The sequence below is a fragment of the Alternaria incomplexa genome (genome assembly GCF_024043165.1).
Source record: "Alternaria incomplexa strain BMP 0042 chromosome Unknown scaffold_9, whole genome shotgun sequence".
Lineage (NCBI taxonomy): Eukaryota > Fungi > Ascomycota > Dothideomycetes > Pleosporales > Pleosporaceae > Alternaria > Alternaria incomplexa.
In genome coordinates, this window is record NW_026249858.1 from 1424443 (window position 1) to 1446685 (window position 22243).

The 22243-nt window shown below is 53.8% G+C and overlaps 7 protein-coding genes across 7 annotated transcripts; all 7 read right to left on the minus strand.

Moving 5' to 3' along the window:
- Positions 1–386: 386 nt before the first annotated feature.
- J4E90_006835 (uncharacterized protein) lies at positions 387–1349 on the minus strand (the record flags this gene model as incomplete). The annotated part of the gene is made up of 1 exon (XM_051436378.1): positions 387–1349. One exon carries the CDS (start codon positions 1347–1349, stop codon positions 387–389), a length of 963 nt encoding a protein of 320 aa, XP_051290172.1.
- Positions 1350–2560: 1211 nt separating this feature from the next.
- On the minus strand, positions 2561–3634 carry J4E90_006836 (uncharacterized protein; the record flags this gene model as incomplete). Its single annotated transcript, XM_051436379.1, has 2 exons — positions 2561–3213; positions 3274–3634. The coding sequence occupies 2 exons, from the start codon at positions 3632–3634 to the stop codon at positions 2561–2563; spliced, it is 1014 nt and encodes a 337-aa protein (XP_051290173.1).
- Positions 3635–4064: 430 nt separating this feature from the next.
- On the minus strand, positions 4065–5525 carry J4E90_006837 (uncharacterized protein; the record flags this gene model as incomplete). The annotated part of the gene is made up of 2 exons (XM_051436380.1): positions 4065–5200; positions 5300–5525. 2 exons carry the CDS (start codon positions 5523–5525, stop codon positions 4065–4067), a joined length of 1362 nt encoding a protein of 453 aa, XP_051290174.1.
- Positions 5526–6364: 839 nt separating this feature from the next.
- J4E90_006838 (uncharacterized protein) lies at positions 6365–8144 on the minus strand (the record flags this gene model as incomplete). The annotated part of the gene is made up of 4 exons (XM_051436381.1): positions 6365–6702; positions 6759–7205; positions 7265–7839; positions 7891–8144. The coding sequence occupies 4 exons, from the start codon at positions 8142–8144 to the stop codon at positions 6365–6367; spliced, it is 1614 nt and encodes a 537-aa protein (XP_051290175.1).
- Positions 8145–11775: 3631 nt separating this feature from the next.
- On the minus strand, positions 11776–14772 carry J4E90_006839 (uncharacterized protein; the record flags this gene model as incomplete). Its single annotated transcript, XM_051436382.1, has 7 exons — positions 11776–11810; positions 11859–11954; positions 12090–12288; positions 13316–13995; positions 14056–14277; positions 14330–14467; positions 14574–14772. The coding sequence occupies 7 exons, from the start codon at positions 14770–14772 to the stop codon at positions 11776–11778; spliced, it is 1569 nt and encodes a 522-aa protein (XP_051290176.1).
- A 3029-nt stretch (positions 14773–17801) lies between these two features.
- J4E90_006840 (uncharacterized protein) lies at positions 17802–18615 on the minus strand (the record flags this gene model as incomplete). The annotated part of the gene is made up of 3 exons (XM_051436383.1): positions 17802–18206; positions 18359–18521; positions 18584–18615. 3 exons carry the CDS (start codon positions 18613–18615, stop codon positions 17802–17804), a joined length of 600 nt encoding a protein of 199 aa, XP_051290177.1.
- A 1883-nt stretch (positions 18616–20498) lies between these two features.
- Positions 20499–21782, minus strand: XYL1_3 (NAD(P)H-dependent D-xylose reductase (XR); the record flags this gene model as incomplete). Its single annotated transcript, XM_051436384.1, has 3 exons — positions 20499–20528; positions 20585–21375; positions 21632–21782. 3 exons carry the CDS (start codon positions 21780–21782, stop codon positions 20499–20501), a joined length of 972 nt encoding a protein of 323 aa, XP_051290178.1.
- Between the last annotated feature and the right edge of the window lie 461 nt (positions 21783–22243).

Sequence of the window (22243 nt, forward strand, 5' to 3'; positions counted from 1 at the left end):
GTATCCGTGAGACAGATGAAGAGCAAGATCTTGAGTGGGGTATATAGCGAACCGAATGAATCCAACCGGCCCAGTACGTCGCCGCGCAAGATCGTCCAGTCCATCGTCGTGTGCCGTTAACGCCAGAGATCCAAAGTCCATAATCCAAAAAGGCGCGTAGTCCTACATATCGTACATAATGTTACAGCATATTACAACAGGTTTGCGAGCCAACCGGGGGCTCGTGAATGGATCCAAAAAAGAACGCCTCGCTGGAAAAATGTCCCGGATCCCGCAGTAGTGGTGGTGGTGTTACATATATTACAGATGACATGTTCTCGTAAAACACATCTCAGTCGCGTCGGTCGGTGAAGTCAACGCATGCAGCTCCTCTCTTCGTCGCACATCTAGAAGAAGCCCTTGCTCTTCCCAGATCCAAGTTTGGGGCTCATGGGTCCAAAGAGCTTCATGTCGGTGTTCATTTTCTTAACAAACACCAAATATGCCTCTAGCGCCTCATCTTGCGTCTTGAAAGTCTTATCGCGATTCATCCACATCTTCAAGTATTTATCCGCACCAACATCTTTCAGCGCTGCGTACCAGCCGCCAGAAGAGCGCTGACGCAGCGAGATCGCTAGGTTCTTGCCTTTGAGACCCGTCACGTTGGATGCTTCGCGGAGACAGGCGGCGCGTAGATCGCTGTATTCGTCGTCTTCGAGGGAAGAGGAAGAGGACGTTCGCTCCATCTTTGGTCGCGACGAGGAGGTGCGAGCATCAAGCTTAGGGCGCGAGGCTTCTTTAGGTTTGGGCGCGGGTTTCGACTCGGTCTTCTTGCGTGACGGGGTGGAGGGCTTGGGTTCTGGAGCTTTCTTTGGTGGCGCGGCGGCTTTGGGTGTCGGTGGTGTCTTCGGTCGCGAACTTGACTTCTCCGATTTAGACGACTTCTCGGCCTTTTCAGATTTCGATTTTTCTGACTTTTCGTTCTTTGAAGACTTCTCTGGCTTTGACGCGGAAGGTGTGCTGGTTTTTGACGGCGCGGATGGTTTCGATGCGGTAGTTGTCTTGGAGGACTTCGACTTCGACGGCGTTGACGGTGTGGGCTTCTCTGGTGGCGATGTTCTCGCTTTGAACGAATCGAAAGGACTTGGCCATGCGCCTATGGCTTTTGGTGTTTCCTCGACCACTGGCGCATCTTTCTTTGACCTCGAAGTTTTCGCAGGCGTCTTTGGTTCTGGGGCCGCCTTAGTCGCAGCAGACGCCTTGAGTGGCGCGCCTCTCCTTCCCGTCGCGACCGGAGGCGGAGGAGCAGCATCAGGAACCGCAGCCTCTCCAAAAAGCTGCCGTGCTCTATCCTTCACACTGGGAAACATCGCGTGTTTGAATCTGGGGTGGTATAACTCGGGCCGACTATACTGCTGGTAGAATACAAAGTGCTAGACGCGCGATTACGATTAAGAGGTACTACAAATACACAATAACAGCGGGCGTCAAGACTATGCGAAATGGGAGAAGTAAACAAGATGCGTGAAGACATGGAAACATAACTGGGGACCTCGGGATGGCATACGGATTATTCTGGTGCCTAGTTGTGCAACCATGACACGCCCCCATGCCGCATCGGCCAGCATGCGAACAGGCGTTCACATCCAAATTCTGCGTAAATGAGCTAGCGGCCGCTTCTAGAACGCCTGAGAGCATCTCGGAATGCGGGTGGCAAGCGGGTCCCGCGGTTGTTGTTTTCAACGTTATCGATTGAGCATGCTGGACGCGACTCCTGCCATGCGCGCCCAACGTGACCTCAGCGATGTCTCTCGACTTGATCAGCTTGAAGGCCCATCTGACAGCTGGAAAAGAGATCGTTTCATCGTAAAATGGTGTACATTGCGATGACCGTTAGGGGCAGTAACGTTACGAGCCACAGTGGCCCCTTTTCCGGAGAACCGGGCTGTGCGGGAAATTGGAACGGGGACGAAGGACGGCGCGGCAAACACCTTCCGGATGAGAACAATGGCCACAACGCTGCGCAAATGGTGTTGGAGGAAACAGTTGCATCGTTGTCAGACGTTCGTGATGGAGATGAGATGATTTGCGATAAGGTGAGTTATCTTGGGCTGCATTGTGCATGCTGCACGTCAGTCAACGTGCAGCGAAACGGGTTCGGGATGTGGTATAGCGGGCTCCACCCCTTTAGCGCACCATATTTTGAGCCACGTCTCTCATCTCATCCCAGATACCCCATATCTGTCCTTCGCTTACCCAGCCGTTCGCGCATCCCTAGGGATGCCTTGACATCCTGCTGAACCAGTCGCTTGGGATCTCAAACTCTGGAATTCCTGTATCACAATGGTAGCTCCAAGGTTGTCTATTGTTTGTCTGTGATTATTCCAGCGCTTCCATGACACCCGGATCACTCCCAGCTCCCCGGAAACTTTACCAGTCCCAACCGTTCTGCTTTTCAGCCGTTACTATGGCGTCCCCTCCAGAATACCATTGTTATGGCCCCCCAGGTACTGGCCAACGACCCGATCAGCAGCTCCAATAGACCGAAGCGAGTAAACCGTACGTAAAACACATAAAAAGGCTAAGCATATGGCCCAACAATTTCCTGTGTTTTGGCCCAAACCTTGTCCTGGGCGCCGCTCGCCCTCAATCTCGCCAGCGGCTTCTCATTCAGCGTCGTCTCACAAGTATGCCATATCAGGAACAAGCCTCCGTCTTTCTGTCCTACCGTGTTCTTCCCTTCCTCAATACCTTCCCTCAACGGCACACCCTTCCCTCCAAAAGCCGCACTGGTGATTTGGTACACATACCTCGCACCGGCCTCCTCTTCCCTATACGTCATAAGCCTAATAACCGGATCCATGAACATCCAAGCCGCCCACGAACCCCAAGACCCTTCCTTGAACCCGCGGAACAGATTTCCCGTCCGCACACTCCCTGGAGCCGCGTGTATGAAGACGATATTCTTGTTCTCTGGTATCGCCGCGAGGCGTTCGAGTGAAAGTGTGGCCATGTTGATCATATGTATCATCGTAGTCATGCCTCCGAAGGCGCCTGGCGCTTCGAGTAGTAAATCATCTGGTTTGAAGAACCAGTCGGTTTCCATTCCGCCCGCACGCACGCTTATTACGCGTGCGCGATCCGAAGCGCGGAGGAGGGGAAGGAGGTTTTGCGTAAAGCAGAATCGCGCGTAGAATTCTAGTACCTGGCTGATATCTAGGCCTTCGGATGTAGCTGGGAATGTAAGTTTTTGATGAAGCGCAGTTTGACATAATTAAGGTGGAATAGACTTACTCTCTCGTCCAAAAAATGGTACGTATCCGGTTGTCAGGAAGAGCAAATCGATGCTGGTTTCGAGCTTCTTGATTTGGTCGCATATGCGCTTTACTTCTGACAGCAGCGTGACCTGACCTTCTACCCATACGATATTCGCATTCGGATTCGTCGTATGTAGCTCTTCGATGAAAGGTTGGAACGCCACCTTGCTCTCTTTCCTTCCAACGACATAGGCTTTGAAATTTGTTCCAAGTTTCGCTACCGCTCCCAGCGTGATTTTTCCTATTCCTGAAGTCCCGCCGACAAACACTGCAATTCGGGGTGCTGTCTCTTCGTCGATTTGCGCATTACTTTCCTTGATCTTGGTAAGGTGCACCATGTTGCCGTCTGCGATGGTTGTTTGTGAGAACCGTGGATCTGGATTGCGTGGGTTGATATGGTGGATGCGCGCTGTGCAAGGGTTGAGAGTACTTGAATGCGCAGGCGCAGTTACCTAGCTGCGCCTCGTGGACGAATTGCGCACGGCAACAACGACCGGATGATTTCGAAAACCTCCGCGCAGCATTTTGTGGCAGTGACTGCATATGCGCCAAGTGTTTGTGATACCTTCCGAGGTCATTTGCGGTCGACAGCTTCGCAAAATCATTCGAGTTCGCCGCTATCTGCTGTATTTCACAACGCCTCCCAACACGAGCGCTAAGTATAATGAAAGGACGGTATGTGAAATGCTAATCTGTTTGTATAAAATATACATGTTTCCTGTCATGCTCCTATACCCATAACGCCTGTAGACTCTTGTCCATCTAAATTCACGCCTGCGCGCTGACAGGCTTGATGCCCACCTCGGTCATCTTCGTCTTCTCCACTTCCTCCACCGGGCTATCCGCCCTCTCTACAACATCAGTCAGACCCATGTACTTCAAGCTCGCCGTCCAACCTAGGTCATCGCCGAAGTAATTCTTCATGACCTCAACACCATACTTGATGCCGTTCTTCGGGTCGTATGTCAGACATTGCTTGCCAACTGCTAGACCAATGACTGCATCCCATGCTGGCAGCTCTGTTTGGGTGTATTGTTCGGTTGAAGGAGCAAGTTCTGAGTTTAGGATGGCGGAGTAGATGTTCTGTGCAGCGGCTTGACCCATGACTGTTGCGCTGCCTGCGCGCTTGATACCGGTCCAGGCGATTACATCGCCGACGCCGAAGTGCGATGATGCGTTTGGAATGTTGTCCTTGAACATCAGAGATTGGTGGACCATGATCTCCTTGTCCTCGTTCAGGCACTCAGTAGGCAGGACACCCGTGGTTGGTGTTCCCTTCTTTGTCGAGTCAATGACGAAATCGGCTGTGATTGTGTCGTTGTTTGCGAGTGTGACTGTGAACTGGCCATTCGGTTGTTCCGTGATGGATGCGCGGCTACCCAAGACCAGCTTGACGCCTTCTTCTTCGAGCAGGATCTTTGCACGCTCCTTAACGTCTGCTGGTAGTGGCTCCGAAGACAGTACTTCACTCCGTGAGTGCACGAGTGTGACGTCGATCTCAGGGTAGTAGCTCTTGATCTCAGCAGCGAATTCGACACCGACGGCACCAGCGCCGATGACTACAACTTTTCTTCCTTCGCACTTCGATGGGTCGCCACCAGTGATCTTCTCAATGAAGGCCTTTGAATCTCTTTGGTACTCTTCGAAGCTTCCGGACTTCGGCACAGCAGGGAACGGTCGCTTCAGGCCAGTGGCCATGACTAGGTAGTCATATGATTGGTGTTGCGTCTTGCCATTGCGATCGCACCACTCTGCAACCTTGGCTTCAGGGTTGATGTTCTTCACACTTCCATGCTTGAAGTGCAGATTTGGGTGCTTCAGCTCATTTAGATGGCTATACCTCTTCCACATATGGGTTGTGTACTTTGGTGTAACATGGGCGAGCGGTGCGCCAACCGAGTGGACTGCAAGACACAAGCATTAGCTAGACTTCCTCTAACGCAGGGTGACAAGGTGGGGCAGTGAAGATGCTGAGCCTCGGCTAGTGGGGTAGAGTGACGCACAATAACCATCGCGCTCATCGATGACAGTAATTTCAACCCCTCTGTTACTCCGTGCACCCTTGAAGTCAGGACCTGGGTAGACACTCTGTCGGGCCTTTCCTTGTGAGAGTTCCAGGAGGTTGACGACAGTAGAGATGCCTCCATACGCGCAGCCGACAACGAGTACGCGGTTGGGATTTGATAGGCTGAGGTTGCCCAGTGTGTCAGTAACGCCTTGGAGCCTCATTGTGAATATTTGATCTGATAAAGGAGGGGTCGTGGGGGTGTAGGAGTGTTGGCAGGGCGGGATGAGAGAAAGATGATCTGATTAGATTAGAAGTGCAGGTGGCAGAACGCCCACTTCTATATGCCGGCAGCGCACCACACATACACCACACCGACATCGGAAATCAGCTAACTATCGTCGCGCCAGTAACTAAGCTATCCGCAAGTACACGAGCGATCTACCATCGTCGCGGATATGGTGGTCGGTTTGCGATTGGTGGATGGCAGAGCATCTTATCAGATCCGAGTATTATCCGGTGCAAATTTTATCTGATGCCCCACTCCAACTGCATCTGCCCATCCTTCGTGTCTTGCCAAGGTGAGCAATCAAGGACCTGACTACGCAACGGTGTTCAATGACAGCCTGGTTTCGGCTGCAGCTACCGGAAGGTCGCGTATTTGACCACTTTTCGACTATATCTCCACATCAGGCCTCCGCTGGTGGACACACATGTGCGGAGACCAAGGCCGCCGGTGACAGTCACGGTTCACAACGTTACAATGAGTTCGTATCAACGAGGAATGAAATACGCGTCCGACCTAGACCAGGGCTTACCCTTGGCTCAGGCTGGTCATTGAATGTCACTTTAGTGCACGGTTTGAAAGCGATAGCTTTGCTGAATGAGGTCGTATCACGGATGCACGATCGTTCGCGGCACGTGCCAATTAGATCAAGTGAAGTGGAGAAAAAGTCTATATTCAATCTTCGTCTTCATCGTCAGATCTATTAACATCAAACCAAAGTAGCTCATCGCCCTCTCCCTCATTTTCCTCATCCCTAACCTCTATATCACGTATCTGTCATTCGCCCTTGAATCCATCCACAAGCACAACTGGGCCCTTATACTGCTTGCGTCCGCGGATAGCATAGTCAATACCACTCAGAACAGCCACACCAACAAACATAACAACAGCCCAGTTGAAGTACTCCAAAGGTACAGGCGTAGACTCAGGCCAGAAGCACCAGAAGAAGGCGTGGGAAGAGTAGAGAACGCCACCGATGTTGATGGGTACGCCCCATTTGCCGAGGGACCAGCGGCAGTTGGGGAGGAGTTCGGGGTGGCGGATGCGGCGGTAGAGGACGGCGCCGATGGAGAACATGTATGTTATCATGAGAGCTACGACGTTGAGGGAGATGACTGTAGTGCGTTAGCTGACATTGTACAAATGTGCGGATTGAAAGGAAGAAACATACTAGCGTTGAAAGCAGTATCCGAGCCAATGTTGATCAGACTCAGCGCAACCGTAATAAGACAGGTCACCGTCACAGCATTCGCCGGAATTTCCAACTTTGGATCGACATGGCCAATCCAGTTGCTGAAGGGAAGACCCTTGTCTCTAGCAAAAGCCCAGGTCTGGCGTGAAGTCGACAAGTTGAAAGTTAATGTGCCGGCGAAGATGAGCACCGTGGGAATGGCGTTGAGGGCTACGACACCACCAGAGTTGACGGCTTGGGCAAACACCCACATGTGCGGGTAGTCCTCAGCGAGTGCGGCGTCGACGTCGGTGATCATAAACATATAGCTGATTAGGAAGACTATTCCAAGGGAGCCGTTCATGAGGTACGCGCCGATCATGGCGCGGGGAACGGTTTTGCCGGCATCTTTGATCTCTTCGGCCATGTGGGCTGCGGAGTCGGAGCCTGTGATTGGATTTTAGCTTATGTTTTAACGATGACGCTTGGTAGAGATATAGACTTACAGATGCAAGCATAGATGGCTGACACCTGACCCACCATAAGAGCCAAGCCAGTTGAACTCCAGTTTCCGCCATTCTTGAACTGGGTGAAAGTCACTTCAGCAGTAGCCCGTGGCGACAGAACCCAGAAGACAATGATGATGGCCAAGAAACCGAATACGTGAACGACCAACATGACGTTCTGGAAAATAGGCATAGCCTTTGAGCCCCAGATATTCAGGACCCAGACCAAGAAGGTCACGGCAATGACCATGAGCGTTCCGTGCCAGCTGGTGGGCTCGTATTCTGGGTACATGACGATGACAGAGGCTTGGATTAGGGTGCCGACGAGGAAAGGTCCGGAAGCTGTACCGGCTTGCCATGATAGTGTTGACATCCAGCCGATGAAGTAGCTGAATGGCTTCTGGACGCTTGGAGGCGAAAATTCGGAGACCCAGTGGTACTGGCCACCAGCAGTCGGTGCCATCGATGCCATCTCTGCTAGCGACAGCATAACAGTGCTGAAGCCGAACCATGTCCAGACGAAACTCCAGATAAGACCTGCTGGGCCTCCATCGAGAAGGCCTTGGTATGTTGCACTACGATATTGTCAGTTCCTAGTCCACATCCATAGTACCAAGGTAACGTACGTCAAAAGCACCTCCCAAGTACCCTGCAAGATAACGGTAAACGCCAACGCAGACAACGGCCGATAATTTCTTTTCAGCTCTTGCACCTTGCCCATACGCTCCATATCCGCGCGATCAGCCCTCGTGAAACCCCTCAGAGACTGGTGATACTCCTGACTCTCATCTCCATCCAACGACCGCGACGCATTCGCCCGCGACTCCAACGTAGCCTGCTTATCCATACTGCCAAGCGGCTGAGCCTCGTAAGCAGCCATAACCAGATGCGCGCCTTAAGATATGCAGGAACGCAGCGCCTCAATAAAAATGAGACCCAAGAAACAGGAACAGTAAACGCAAACGAACAAGCGAAAACGGTGCGATGGTAAGCAAGAAGAAGGGATTGCCCACACGGACACACGAAATGGCGTGCACATGCATGCTGGCGAGATGGGCTCGTCCAGCCGCTGCGAAATGCCTTGTCTGCCGCTTCCACGAAGAAGTGGGGTGCACTAGACCCAAACCCCCTTCACATACCCGGCATCTCTTCTTCTCGAGCGGAGCCAGGGTCCAATGGTGCAGATACACTCCGGTGCACATGTCAACCAACAAGATCGTCGCGGTACACAGTGCGTGGCCCTCCGACTTGCCATGAATGGTTTGACGTCCTGTCCGCCCAGATGCCACTATCCCTGCCGCTAGCGCGACACCACGCGGCCCGCTTCCTTATATGGGGGTTTGCCGCGGCTGGGCCGTAGGCTATTGCTGCAGGAGTCGTACATTGATTACATGTAGTTGCATCTGCCGCAGGCTTGTGTAGGAAAAGATAATGCGCCGAGATGACACGCCCGTGAGAGGTGGAAACGTCTCTCTAGGGGAAGCGGAAAAATTCGTTCTGGACCTTCTCCAGCCTTACGAGGTTGAAGGGAGCCAGGGTGAACATCAGATTAGCGAATGCTGATCATGGTATGATTCGTAATTCATGGTACGATTTGTAGATTTGTAGCGTTCTGTAACCGTATTGCTGCTTCGAACGGATATTACCTAGGAAATCTCAAATCAGTCATGCTGGTAGCCGAGCTCATCAAACCCGAGGGAACGGTAAACTTTCACAAGAATTTCTTGTCCCACCGTTCAGTAAACCGCTTTCTTCGCGCTAGCTACCTGAATGTCATTTCAACGTATGGCAGCATGCGGCTGTCATTCCGCCGGGCGCCGAGCCTTGTTGGCGTCAGCCACTGTAGCACATACAAGGACGAAGAGACCCTTATGCGTTGGGAGTACTTGGTCATGGCTCGCTTAGCATCAGACGCCATCTTCAATAAGATCTCCCGTGAACCCGTGTACATGGGTCGCATTCGGTCCTGATCAATAAGCGATGAGGTGAGGGAGGACGACGTGAAGGGAGTGACATGGGCGGTATAACGTCCGCGCGAGCTCTCATTGGGCTGGCTTTGTGCAAACCACAGGCGGTATAGGTACATGTCAGACGCAGGAGCAGCGGTACAGAACCCAAAGGGTCGCCCTCTGACAACTGCCGTGGAATCTGTCTGCCTGTCATCTTATGGCCGCCACTCTGTTGTACCTTTGTTCTTCAATTTTTCCCCTGATGCTCGATGGCTGGAGAGGTGATACCTCCGCCGTACGTTATATCTGCGGATGACAAGCGCGGGCTCATTGTAGTGACTGGTGCAGCTGTTTTGGCCTTTGTCTGGTCCTGTTTTCTGATCCGAGTATGGTTGCGCCTGCAATCGAGGGAGTGGCGATCTGATGGTAAGTGCCCTAGAGTCGGTCTGTACTCAGAGTTGAGACATTCTGCTGATGGCGTGTGTGCAGATTGGTGGCTCGCAATAGCGACATTGCTCGACACGGTACAATCAGGAATCATATTCCATCTCGTCAACCTAGGCCTAGGAGCCTCACAAGTCGGAGTACCGCTGTCGCAACTGCAGCAACTTGGAAATGTACGTGTTGTTCAAGTTTTGGCGATTCAGCGACCCTCTGGATCCGCGCGTGGGTGTCGGCTCCTTGCTTCCTTCTGGCGTTCGCGCAGGGCAGCCGCGACCGAGTGAACCGCCGAACATCTGGGGAAACCGCGTCTAACAACCAACAGGAAGGTTTCGCGTCGCAGATCATTTATATCTTCGTTATACTCGCCTCGAAGCTATCAGTACTTTCTCTGTACCTACGGCTATCGCCAGGCGGATCTCATCGCATAGCATCTTGGTCGCTCGTAGCACTGTCCTGTCTATGGGCACTGGTATCCGTCATCCTGATTGCTATACCATGCAACCCTGCGCAAACATATACAGACGCGGGCAACTGTACGAACAGGGTAAGTCGACTATCCTAGGCGACTAGGCGCATTCTTTTCCTCGATGAAATACATCCACATACTAACGCACCACCACAGTGGCCAAAATGGCTCAGCATAGGCACCTTCGACATCCTGACCGAACTCCTAATGTTCCTCGCCGCAGTCCACCTAATCTACTCCCTCCAAATGCGCCTTCTCGCCAAACTCCTCGTAATCCTCGCTTTCTCCGCCCGCCTTCCGGTGATCGCAATCGCCGGAATTCGACTCTACTACCTGGACCTACGACTTAGCGGGTCAAACTTCACTTTCGACTATGTAATCGCTACGCAATGGCAGATGGGTTACGCGATTATGTCGAGTACGATAACGGGAATGGGTCCGTTCTTGAAGCCGTTTGATAAGGAGTACGTGAGTAGTACGTATAAGCAGTATGGAGAGGGGCATAGTGGGAGTGGGAGTGGGGGGAGGTCGAGAATGGAAAGTGCGTTGACGACGCATTCGAGTGGGATGTTACCGCCATCGAGGAGGCAGATGATGGGTCACCATCAACATTATGGCCATCATAGGCGGTCGGCGGATAACATCTCGGAATCGTATCTCATGGATACGTTGCCCAGTCGGCGGGCGAGCAAGCAGTCCCTGGGAGATCAAGACGGCTCCCATGGTCTTGAATTGATGCAATCCAGTAGTCCGACAAGAGCGTCGCCACCGGGGCATACTCACGGGTTTATGACGGCGGATGAGCATTTTCGTCCTACGCATATGTATCGTGGGCATGAAGCGGAAGTTTGGGTCGGAGAGAGGAGTTTGAGCATTACGAGGGAGGAGTTGGATAAGGCTGCGGAGTCTGGGGGGAATGGTTCCAAGTCTGGGACTAGGTTGGTGATTGGAAAGAAGAAGGAGTTTAAGATCGAAGTTGATCGGGCGAGCCGTATTGTGTAGGCCCTGTGCTGCATTGTTTGGGTGGATGGTTTGCTTCAAAACGAGTTTAAAATACCCCTCTGTAGTTTGCGTTGGTTCTGTGGGAAATTTGGCAGCGGAAAGAAGAGGAATACAGATATGACATTATGACATAGAAAGCCCTGTGGATTGAAGAATCTTATTAGCAACATGTCCGAAATTCCTGGAGAGTTGAAGATTGCCTGTATGTGCTGTGATGGTGAGAAAGAAGGACACAAGCGCGCATCTCAGCTGCATTGACGGTCTCCCTATTAGGTCCCCAGACTTCAGCTATTGCCGGTTCCATCACGGTGGATTGGTTCAACAGACATCAATAAGAACGCATTGTCAAAACTCCTGATTCCAATGGGGACCTATAATACAGCAAGCAAAACTAGCAGTCCTTGGCCATACGAGCTTTCCATCGTCCTGCCAAGTCAACGGTCAAGATGATATCCTGATACAATGCTTTTACGGTTCGTCCCATGCTTTCTATGCTTGTGCCCAACGATCGGGAATAGATGATAAGGAAATAAACACGGGTAATCGCAAACAGAGGTTGTGAGAAATGTTGGGGTCGCCGTAGTAGAGGGCCACCTCAACGTAGGGGGAATCGGTCGAATGTTGTAAAGGGTGCATCTGGGAAGATGTGTTTATGCGGAGAATCGACGCATAACCTTGGCGATGACTGGAGCTGTTAGATTGATACCGAACTAGGAGGTTCCGGTGTACGTACCGTGAAGAGCGACAACGCTGAAGATGAAGACAACGGACAGGGTCATGACTACGACGGGGTCGACCTTCAGACCGGGGGACTCATCGGTGTATAGCCCTGGAAATGGATGTTAGCCAATGTCCCACAGCTGTATCTCTGCCAACCGCCGCATGCCAAATCCGCTGCTAGCATAGCTGAGCAGCTCATTCTACTACACATCCTCCTCCTCTAACCAGCTCGGAGTGCACTTACTCAGCATAGTGCTTGAGCTGCCGCCAGCGCCGGCCGCCCTTGTGCTGCTTGGTCGCAGGTTCGCGGTCTTCTCGGCGCGGTCAGCCGCAGCTTTCCTGCGCATAACGGTCGCTGGGCCACCTGGGGGCTTTGGTGACGCAGGACGCGCGGTTGTTGAGCCCGTAGAGCCCGTGGCGGGGGAGGTAGCGCGTGCAGCAGACTATCGGCCATGTTAGCAATGATCTTGGTGTTCTGTGGTTTGGCTTGTGCATGAGGGTATTGTCGCAGGGCTTCTTGGATGAATCGAGAAACCATGACGTCTGAACGGATAGCAGACAGCTCGAGAAGTGACAGCACGCGACACCAGTCCAATAGTCTCTGAGACATGTCCTCATGCTCTTGCTCTCCTGTCGCATGCTCCGGAACGACAGCCAGGTGTCCTCGTGTGTCCAATGGCCGTCTATAGCGCCAAGGAAGGTGTTACTGACCATAATGTGTGTTTTTGACGGTGACCGGTGCGAGATGGACGGAGTGGTTGTGATGGAAGATGTTGTGCAAGCAGCTGGTGATAGTCGCTCGGCGGCTCTCAAAGGCCACGATTCTGGAGCTGGGGTTGCCGCGCCGCGCTAACCCTGACCTCGATTGCTTCGCTTAGAACGCCGCTAGTCAGGGTCACGTGTTAGCTCCTTCACCACGGCAGCGATTATCCCGAACGGGCAGGTACATAAACACAGCGGTGGTGTGAAAAATTTCACTGGAGACATCGCGCAAAGCATGTTCACCAAAAGGATGGTTCGTCCCAAGCCACTTTTCCCATTAGACCGTTTGATATACCAGGCCAGATAGCGTCCCAATATCATCAGCGTAGGACCTAGCCCACTTTCGATGATGTAGATGCCCTCGACCAGATCCGAAAGCTAGCAACCGGTAATAGCAAGTCATCCTTAAGCAAACTCCCGCAAGCCCCGTAAACCGATGCCGACCCTTAACCTTGCCTAGCAAACACCCATGTAACCGCCCGTAAGAGGTATATTATCTTCAGCAGACCCAGAGATGTGGAACGTAGGCGAGCATGCTGCAAGTGCGCCGCCAAACCCACAGGAAATATTCGCCGACCACCAATTGACCGGCTCCACCCATGGTTGTATCTGAAAGACCGACACAGTATGCCCGAGACACCTGAAATGCAGTAACTCCGGAGGTGCATCCTATCTCCCTAATCAAAACTCCGTTTTCTAACCCCAAACAGACGCCTGCACTCCCTGGGTGGGGGTGTTGCTCCAGGGTCCGTTGTTCCAAATACCAACGCCCTTGTCAGTGACAGTAGAAGAAGGGTTCATAGAAGCAGATGTCGTCATGTTGTTCTGCTCGCTCGCGTTGTACGAGTTGTAGCCGAGAGGCGACGGCAGCGGTGAGTTTGCGCGCTTGCCCAGGGCGGCACCACCTGGCTGCTGCAGGTTCTGGTTCTGGGGACGAGTGCCGATGGGGGCGACACCAGAGCCATTGGCCTTCTGACCGGGCACGGGAGGAGAGCCTCCGGGTGACGAGTTGGAAGTGCGGTTCGCCTGCTGCGCATCGAAGAGGTTGAACGCGGGGTTCTGAGTACCGGACGGCGAAGAGGTGCTGTTGGCACGAGCATCCTGGGCACCACCAGTAACGTCCTTGTCGCGGGGAGGCATCTGGACGGAGCCCTCGCCGGACTGGGCCTGCATGCCGAAGGGGTCAAAGGCGAGCGGAGAGGGGCCACGGCCGGCAGCAGAAGTCTGAACGCGGACATCCTGGCTCGAGGTGGGGTTGCTGTTGTACAGGGTGGAGGTCTCGCCATACAAAGCACGGTGCTGGCGGGCGATGAGTTCGCGGCGCTCATCTTCATTCATGGCATTGGGGCTCATGGAGCGGTCCGACTTGGAGCCTGAGCCTGAAACGTCTGTATTACCCTAGTCAACCAACTGTCCTGCCTATTGTTGCCCAGATTCCGAGTCCTTACTTCTGTGGTATTGCTGCTCCTGATGATAGTTGCGCAGCTCACGCTCACGCTGAGCCGCCATCCGTCGCTTCGCCTGTGCCATCTGGTCCGCGTCGTTGGGTCGGGGCGCATAGCCGCGCTGGTTCTGGTAGAAGCCCTGGACGTTGGTCGCCGAGTGGGAGCGGGAGCCGTCGTACTCGCTGACCGAGTGGTGGCGCTGGGGGCCGCCCATGCGCTGCTGCTCTGTGTCACATGTCAGTGGTGTGGAGGGGCATGCGTGGGCAGAAGTGTGTACCGAAGTCGGGGTATGGGCGGGGCGCGCCTCCCATCATGGGCATCGACTCGCGGCGGTTGGCGCCCATGGGGGTGGGAGGGAAGCCGGGGCCGAGGGGCTTGCCGCTCTTGCTGAGGTTCTCAATGGCGCGGTCGACCTCTGTGGTTACTGGTCAGCACTGCCTCGCCTATGCTTGCGACGGGGCCTGTCACTGCCATGTCGGGTCGCATTGGCTCTGACAGACCCCACCGCCGGAACTACGTACCCTCAAACTGCGAAGCAAAGGCATTGGCGACCTCGCTGTTGACTGTGGAGCTTGTGCCTACATCCATGTGAATCGCTGCACCTGCGCCGTTGAATCCCATGTGGCCGGTACCTGAGCGCGAGGGCGGTTGGGGCTGCTCCCATGACTGCTGGCGGCCGGGAGCGGGTGTGTTCCACGACGCGTCGTTGTAGTAGGACATGGCGGGCAAGAGGCAGTCCGGTGGCTTCGTGGGAGTCGGGGTAGTTGCGCAACGCCAAAGGGCTCGTGGGCGGGACTAGTCTAGATATTCTGAGTACACTGGTCAGTACGGTTGTTCTGGTCCAGCAATGGCACGCAGCAATTGGCGACTGAGGTTCGGCAACAAGAGGTTCGGCGGTCGGCGGCAGCCCGTGTTGACGATATGGGGGCGGGAAATGAGGTCGAGGCGGGCAGCGGAAAATTTTGGTGGAGAGCGGAGATGTTTTGGACACAGGGTCGTGCCGCGTACCGAAAAAAGTGAACCGTGAACTCACCTTCACCGCGAAAAAGGAGCGACAGCTGTTCACCGGGCAGGCAGCAAGTGAGGCACCAGGAAAAGCACAACTGAGAGCGGGTAGGGGTCAGGGAGGGACTTCGGGAGATATCGCGGGAATGTGAGGACATGGCGAAAGGGGATGCTGGATTCCTCGCGCTAAGCAGGCCGAGCAACGACCTATCCACTTAATTCATCTCCGCTTCGACGACACGGGCCTCACCAGCTGCATGCAATTAGTTCGACATGCCTTCCATCCCGTCCTGGTCCAACCGCGTACTTCGTATGACGGACGCCGCAGCCTCGCGTTGGTGGCTGCCATTGTCCTGGAAGCCCAACTCTACGGCTCTTCAGCGGTCGGCGAAGTGGAAGAGCTGGCGGATGACGTCCGAGAGGGGCAGCTGCATGTCGTCGTCGAGGACTGCGGGATATGCAGTGCGAGCAGCGGGCGCGTTTAGCGAACCTGCAACCGTCGTTCGGGCTCTCACCACCCTATCTGTCGTCGGCTATTCGCAACAAAGCCCCGCGCGTCTCCTTTACACGTGGACCCTACCGCTCTGGCTTTGTCACGGCCCTGACATACACCGACTCAGGGTCTGCGTCCTCCCATAGACATCTACAGCTGCGTCGTGGCCGTCATCTGCGAACCTCGCGTTCGCAGTGCCCCGCCAGTGCGCCCGCGAGTGCAGCAATCCATGGCTGCCAGGCCGACGCATGCCACGCCGTGCTGCCAGCATGATCACTGCCCTCCACCATCACGCACCATGTGGAAGCGCTTGGGCTGTGATGCGGGGCAATCGGACGAGCAATGTGGGCTGCCTCCAATAAGCACCCACCAAAGACAGACATTCGTGAAAATATCGAATTGTGGCTTGCTTCTCCATCTGAGCACATGCACATCCATCAGAGAGATGATGCTCCTACCATCGGTGTGGTTGTCGCCTGAGTCCGTTTGGCTCAGAGAAGACCAAGATGGCCAACGTCGGTGCCGGCCTTGTTTCCAGATGAGGTTTAACAAAGTCAAGATAGCAACGCCATGCACGCCGAGCTTCGCATGCTGATATGCGACGTCAATACCCATCCACGATGTGGGGGGTCGGAATGCGCTGCCGAGTCTCCAGATACACAAGTCTTTATACAAAGCCCGCCGACGCTCGAAAACACCTCACTGTATGCGCAATAACAAAATGGCACGTGCGTGAACCGACCAACACAGACAAGGGTACAACCCATTCGGCTAGGCCTGCGCTCCCGCATACCCCAGCTTCTGTAGTTCGCCAACTTCGCCTACACTCCGCCGTTGCGCTATAGCCTCCAAAAGTAAGCCTTGCACACGTCATCCTGAGGAATGTATTCTCCTTTCGCCTATCCGCTCAGTCACCCTGTCCGTTCCATTCCATCGTCATCACACATTTCGAGTCATCAAAATCCAACGCTCTTTCCCCTTTCATTTCTTGATATCACGCGCCTGCCACCGATCATGAGTCTAGGCATCACTCAAGCCATCAGCCACACCTCCGACATGACCACTCATCCTCCCTTGCAACATATACGCCCGATAAGCCCGTCACACATGATGAAGCGCAACGCCCACCTCACGCATGAATATGAGACACGGCTCTTGGAAAGAAGGCGAAATCATGGATCCCTTATTAGCAGCGAATTCACCCTTCGACGGACGGGCGCTGTTCGCCTTTACAGTCGGACGTGAAATGTCACAACGGTGGCTATACAGTGTGAATGACTCCACCGATATGGCTACGCAAATGGCCTCGCCTTGTGCGCGAGCGTACTGCATCGACCTCCTCCTGCGACTGTTTCCAATCCTCAGATCACGAAGATCCACAAAGCATCAACAGCCACCTCTGCCGAGCGTACAAGAAGACATGCCCGCGACACCAGCACAGCTCATCAACCTCCCGACTGAGCTCATCCTCGATATCGCAGACATTCTTCCGCATGATGCGATAGTCGCCCTAGGGCTCACACAACGACGAGTCAACAGCATAATATGGCTTAATCAGCGACGATGGCAAACTCCACGCCCACGATGTGTACAACGCGCCATTCAACGTCATCTAGCTCCACCGTCTTCGAAACCCACCCATCGATACTGTATCTTGTGCAGGGTTACATGCCCGATCGGTAGTTTCAAGTCATCGCTCAGTCCAGCCTGTCTGCCCATGGCGAGAGTCAACGTTCTGCACGACGTTATCGAACTACCACCAAACGTCTGCTTCTGCCATGTTGCAAGGTTCACGATGCATATCAAAACCGGGCCTGGAACCATTCTTCCGCCAAGAAACGCATGGGTTAGTCAAAGGATCAAGATATGCCTACACTGTGGAAAGACTAGTTGGGATTTGGACAAGTGCAATTCCGCATGCCCAACCTGTCTGACTGGGGAAGTAACGACGTACATCCGATATTTCACACCGCGTGAAGAGAAACCAAAGTTCGTTTTCTGGAGGGAGACTCCCAGACCAGAGGAGCAGGGAGCAGGTCAACTTTGGGTTCGGGAGACTCACAAGGATGCGGTCGACACTGTGTCAGTCATCAACTTTCGCGTCCTGTCTGAGTAAGCCCCGAAGATGGAGGAGCAGGTTTGACGTTGAGCTTGAATCGCAATCCAACCAGTCTGGGAAGCTACACTTCATGCGCGAGCTGGTCTCGCGATTTGCGCCAATTTTGTTTATACTCTTTATTTCATAAGTCATTTAGAACCCCGTCTTTTCATCAAACATAAAATCGTCCCTCCGCACAAGGTCAGCCTTTTCCACATCCCCCTCGCCACTCCTATCCTGACCACCTAACTCCTGCCCCCACGCCCTCACACTGCACAGTGCCCACCACTGCGCGCCCATCAGACTTAAACCCAGTCCCGCAATCGCAAACTTGACAACAATAAAAGTCATCGAGCACTTCTCCAACCACTCGTCGTCCCATCCAAACCCCGCATCGATATCGCGACACAACAACGACCCATCAACGGCATAGCTCGGAATAACCGGATTGAGTAACCGGAAGTCGAAGGGCAGAATCAGGTTTACGAGCGCGATGGTGACGAAGGAGAGGGTGATGGCGTGGACGATGGTGTAAGCTGACACTAGCCGCGGTAACAACTAGAAACGGGGCGTTAGCACATTTCCGCCTCGTCTTACTAATTGTCTTGAACATGTCTTGGATGTTGCTTTCCTCCGCGCGAACCCGGACCCATCCAAGACCCGCCAGTCGCACGAATCGCGGGGACAAAGAAAGTGGCTTGCTTGCTTACCCGTATAGCGCCCACGAGGCCTAATATGCTTGCGCTGCCGGCGATGGCATTGTATGTGATGGAGAAAACGGCGCGATTGGGATCTGAGCCTGGGAGGAGGAAGGAGAGGGCGAGGAGCGTGTGTGTGCAAAGTGTAAGGGAAGGGAGCACGACGGCTAGGAATCTGTGGGAGAGCAAAGTCAGCATTTGCTACATGGCGCAAGCTTCGCGCGTTTGCGAACATACCTCATCTGCTTTTGCTCGACCGATAGTGTCATGTTTCCCGTTTGGTCCAGGCCAGGGAATTGAGAATGGGATTCAGGTATGACGGTGTGGATGTGGATGCGGATGCGGATGCGCCTTGATCAGGACTCCAAATAACAATGCGCTGCGCTGCGTTGCGTTTCGTTTCGTTCGGGCGTGATGCGCGTAAAACGTTCGTATAAAAAGCAGATTCAAATCAAATACGTCAGACAGACTCCGGGGGTGGGTATCAAACAGCAGATCAGTACCGGCGCGTCGGAATTCAGGATCAGGAAGGAGCAGAAGCAAAAGCGAAGGATCCGGCACAGCTTTCTTGTATGTATCTCGTAGTCTTTCGCGGGTAACTAGCTAGCAGGTAGCTAGTAAGTAGTACAATCGTAATCGCAATAATCGCAAGCCGGTTGCCGGAGAGTAGTCAAAGTCAAGAGGAGAAAACGTGGTCTCGCGTGCAGTAGTCAAGTAAAGTAAATAGCCAACGACCTCGGAAGCTTGATGTCAGTTTTGCCTGAGTTGGCCGATAGAAAGAGCCTCTGGATTGTTAATCGGTCCTGCGTTTCGGTGTTCCGATGCAAAAGATTTAACTTTGTCGTGACCTAGTACACATGGCATGAGCTTTTTTTTCGGACTAGCTCCGGGATCCGCGGATGCAGGATGCACTATGAGGTGCCCTGCGATGTGCGGCGGACGACTCGGACGATGCGCGTGCGTTGTGTGATGTCACGGGTTGAGGATCTTTTGGGTCGCTATAATGCGCACGCGCGTTTTGATTACATCGTGAAACTGGTACGCAAGCTGAGTAGCTTTCACGCAACCTTCTACTCCACATCCACGCGCGCAATTCACCTCTGAAGTCCAAATGCGCCATCAACAACACGCATCACACAAACAGGTCTAGCCCTAGTCCCCCAGCCCTTGCCATGTGTGGTGCATGTGCCAATGCCAATGCGGATCATGCGGCAAGCGGTTGTTCCAGTGGAACACCTTCCGGAGCTTAGCGGAAACAAGAACCTCGAAGACCTAGAATCGCAAGCGCGTCATTCCGTGCCTCCAGGTCCAAACGTTATCTATGTCTTTCTTGGATATGCCGCGCTTGTACGGCTGTCGGCAGGTGTCTTCTGCCTAGGTATGCGCTGCCCCGCAACTGAGGGCGTAGTGCATTTCCATGGCTGATGGAGTTTTCATGATGGGATTGTTGGATGCGCATTCTCGCATACCCATCACACATCTCCCGAGTCTGCATTCTCGACAGAAAGACCCGGATGCCCACGCTTCCTTATTCCGTGACCAATCACCCCCATCCCATCTCTCACCCTAGTCGCTCAGACAGAAGATCTTGAATATGAAAACTAACGATACCCTGTCCCATGCACAACCAGCACAGCAAAGGCCATCACGATCTCACGCGCCTGCAGGGCTGGTACAACAGAACGGGTTCTAGACGTGGCTTGTACCGTGGAGCGGACGCGTTAGGTGCATGCTGTGCTTGGCGCGATGATGCCAGTAGGGGCTAGAGCGAGTGTGACAGCTATGACAACAAACTGGCGTGCGGTATTGTTGTGTTATCGGATAGTCCGGGCGTGGTTAGGTGTGCTTTGGATTTGCCTGAAAGCCGGCGAGGAGGGGGTGTGACGGTGCATTGACGTGCGTGTTGGAAGGGACTGAGACCACTCGTTCGGAGCACGGGTAAGGGTCGCGACTCGGTTTTCGTTCATCGTCACCTCGTCACGATAATCGATAGTGTGGTTTAGATTGTGGACGAATGTTTTGACAGTATATTCATTTTCGCCATTTGGCGTTGCTATCTGGCCATCAGCGCAGTGCAACGCGCCGTGCTGTTTATCTATTTATTCATATCGTCATCCTCGTTCATCCACCACTCTCTCCAAGCACCATCCATCTATGCGAAGACGTAGCAAGGGATACCGTACTGCAACACAACATTAGCACTCATCCTACTCCACAAAGATGCACATATAAACTTACGTTGGTAGGAGCGTTGAACTTCAAGTTCTTGTCGAGGCCAGAGATCTCCGCAATCTCGCTGTCCTTGAGATCAAAGCTGGTAACATCCAAGTTCTGCTGCAGGCGGTTCGCCGAGTTGGACTTGGGGATAACGCTAAGACCACGTTGTGTCGACCAGCGGAGGAGGACCTGCGCGGGAGTCTTGCCATGCGCATCTGCGATCTTCTTGATGACGGGATGGTCAAAGAGGAGGGGTGTGTCAGCCGCGATCTTCATGTCGCACTCGATGAAGCTCTGGGGGCCGAAGGAAGAGTATGCGGTGACCTTAATGTCGTGCTGCTTGGCGAGCTCGATGAGGTAGGGCTGGACGTAGTAGGGGTGGTGCTCGATCTGCAGGGTGGCGGGCTTGATCTTGCAGTAGGTGAACATGTCGAGGAGGAGGGCGCCCGAGTAGTTGCTCACACCGATGCTCTTGGCCAGGCCCTTGTTCTTGAGCTCCTCAAAGGCTTCCCATGTGCTTTGTAGGCTGGCATTGCTGTGCTCGATCTTGCTCTCGCCGTCGACGAACCAGCCCGGTGGGTAGCGCACCTTGGGGTCGACGTACTTGAGCGCGACGGGGAAGTGGATGATGTACAGGTCGAAGTAGTCGACGCCCCAGTCGGCCAGTTGCTTCTTGCAGATGGGCTCGACTTGCTCGCGCTCGTGGAATGTTTGCCACAGCTTGCTGACGATGAAGAGGTCTTCGCGCTTTACGAGCCCGTCCTTGATGGCGCGGGCTACACCCTGGCCGCACTCGACTTCGTTGCCGTAGTCTGTAGATCGGATTGTCAGCTGTGATCATGCGCGGCGCTGTTCCGAGCGAGGGCGCTAGCATTCCGACGCAATGTAACCTTGCAGAGGATACAGAAGCCACCGGTAAATCGGAGGAAAAACCCCGTCTGCGATTGCCGATAGATCTCTGCTCTTTACGGTTTACGGGCCGATGGAGCGTTTCGTAGTAACTGAGATTGCTTCCCCAGACCTCCGCCAACAGCGGCTCTGGGGATTTGGAGAGGGGGATGAACGTACCGCAGGCACCGTCGAACAACCTGTATCCAGCCTTGATGGCGTTGTAAACAGTGTCGGCGCAGGTAGCATTGTCGACCTTCCACAGTCCAAAGCCAACCTGGGGCATCTTGTTGCCATCGTTGAGCGTAACGTAGGGAGTGTTGACAGCCATGGTAGCGAAGAAGTTACGATGCGCAAAGCTATTCTTTTGTAGTAACGTAGGAGGTGAACGTCCAAAGCAAGGTCTTGTCGAACGAGTAAAAGAGGAAGAAGCAAGAGGTCTGCAAGTAGTAGCAACGGCAGAAGAACAGGCGGCACGCAGCGTATTAATACTGCTAGCACGGCAATTGAAGCGCCCAGCAATCATGTCCCTGGGGGTAGTATATACGTGTATTTTGCAGACGGAATAACAGATTTTGGCGCCAGGTACAACAGCCTGCCGTCTATATACGCCGTGTCAGAGGCTAGCATCACCATATGACCCTGCGTCTTCAACCGGACGACTGGGCTGCCATGGCCTTGTCTGCGCCTTTACCCTGATGGGTTATGGTTCCGCCTACCTATTTATCCTTGTTGCGCCGCATGCTTGTGGCGGACGCTGAGCGTGTTGGTCGGCCTTGGTGTTTGGCGTCG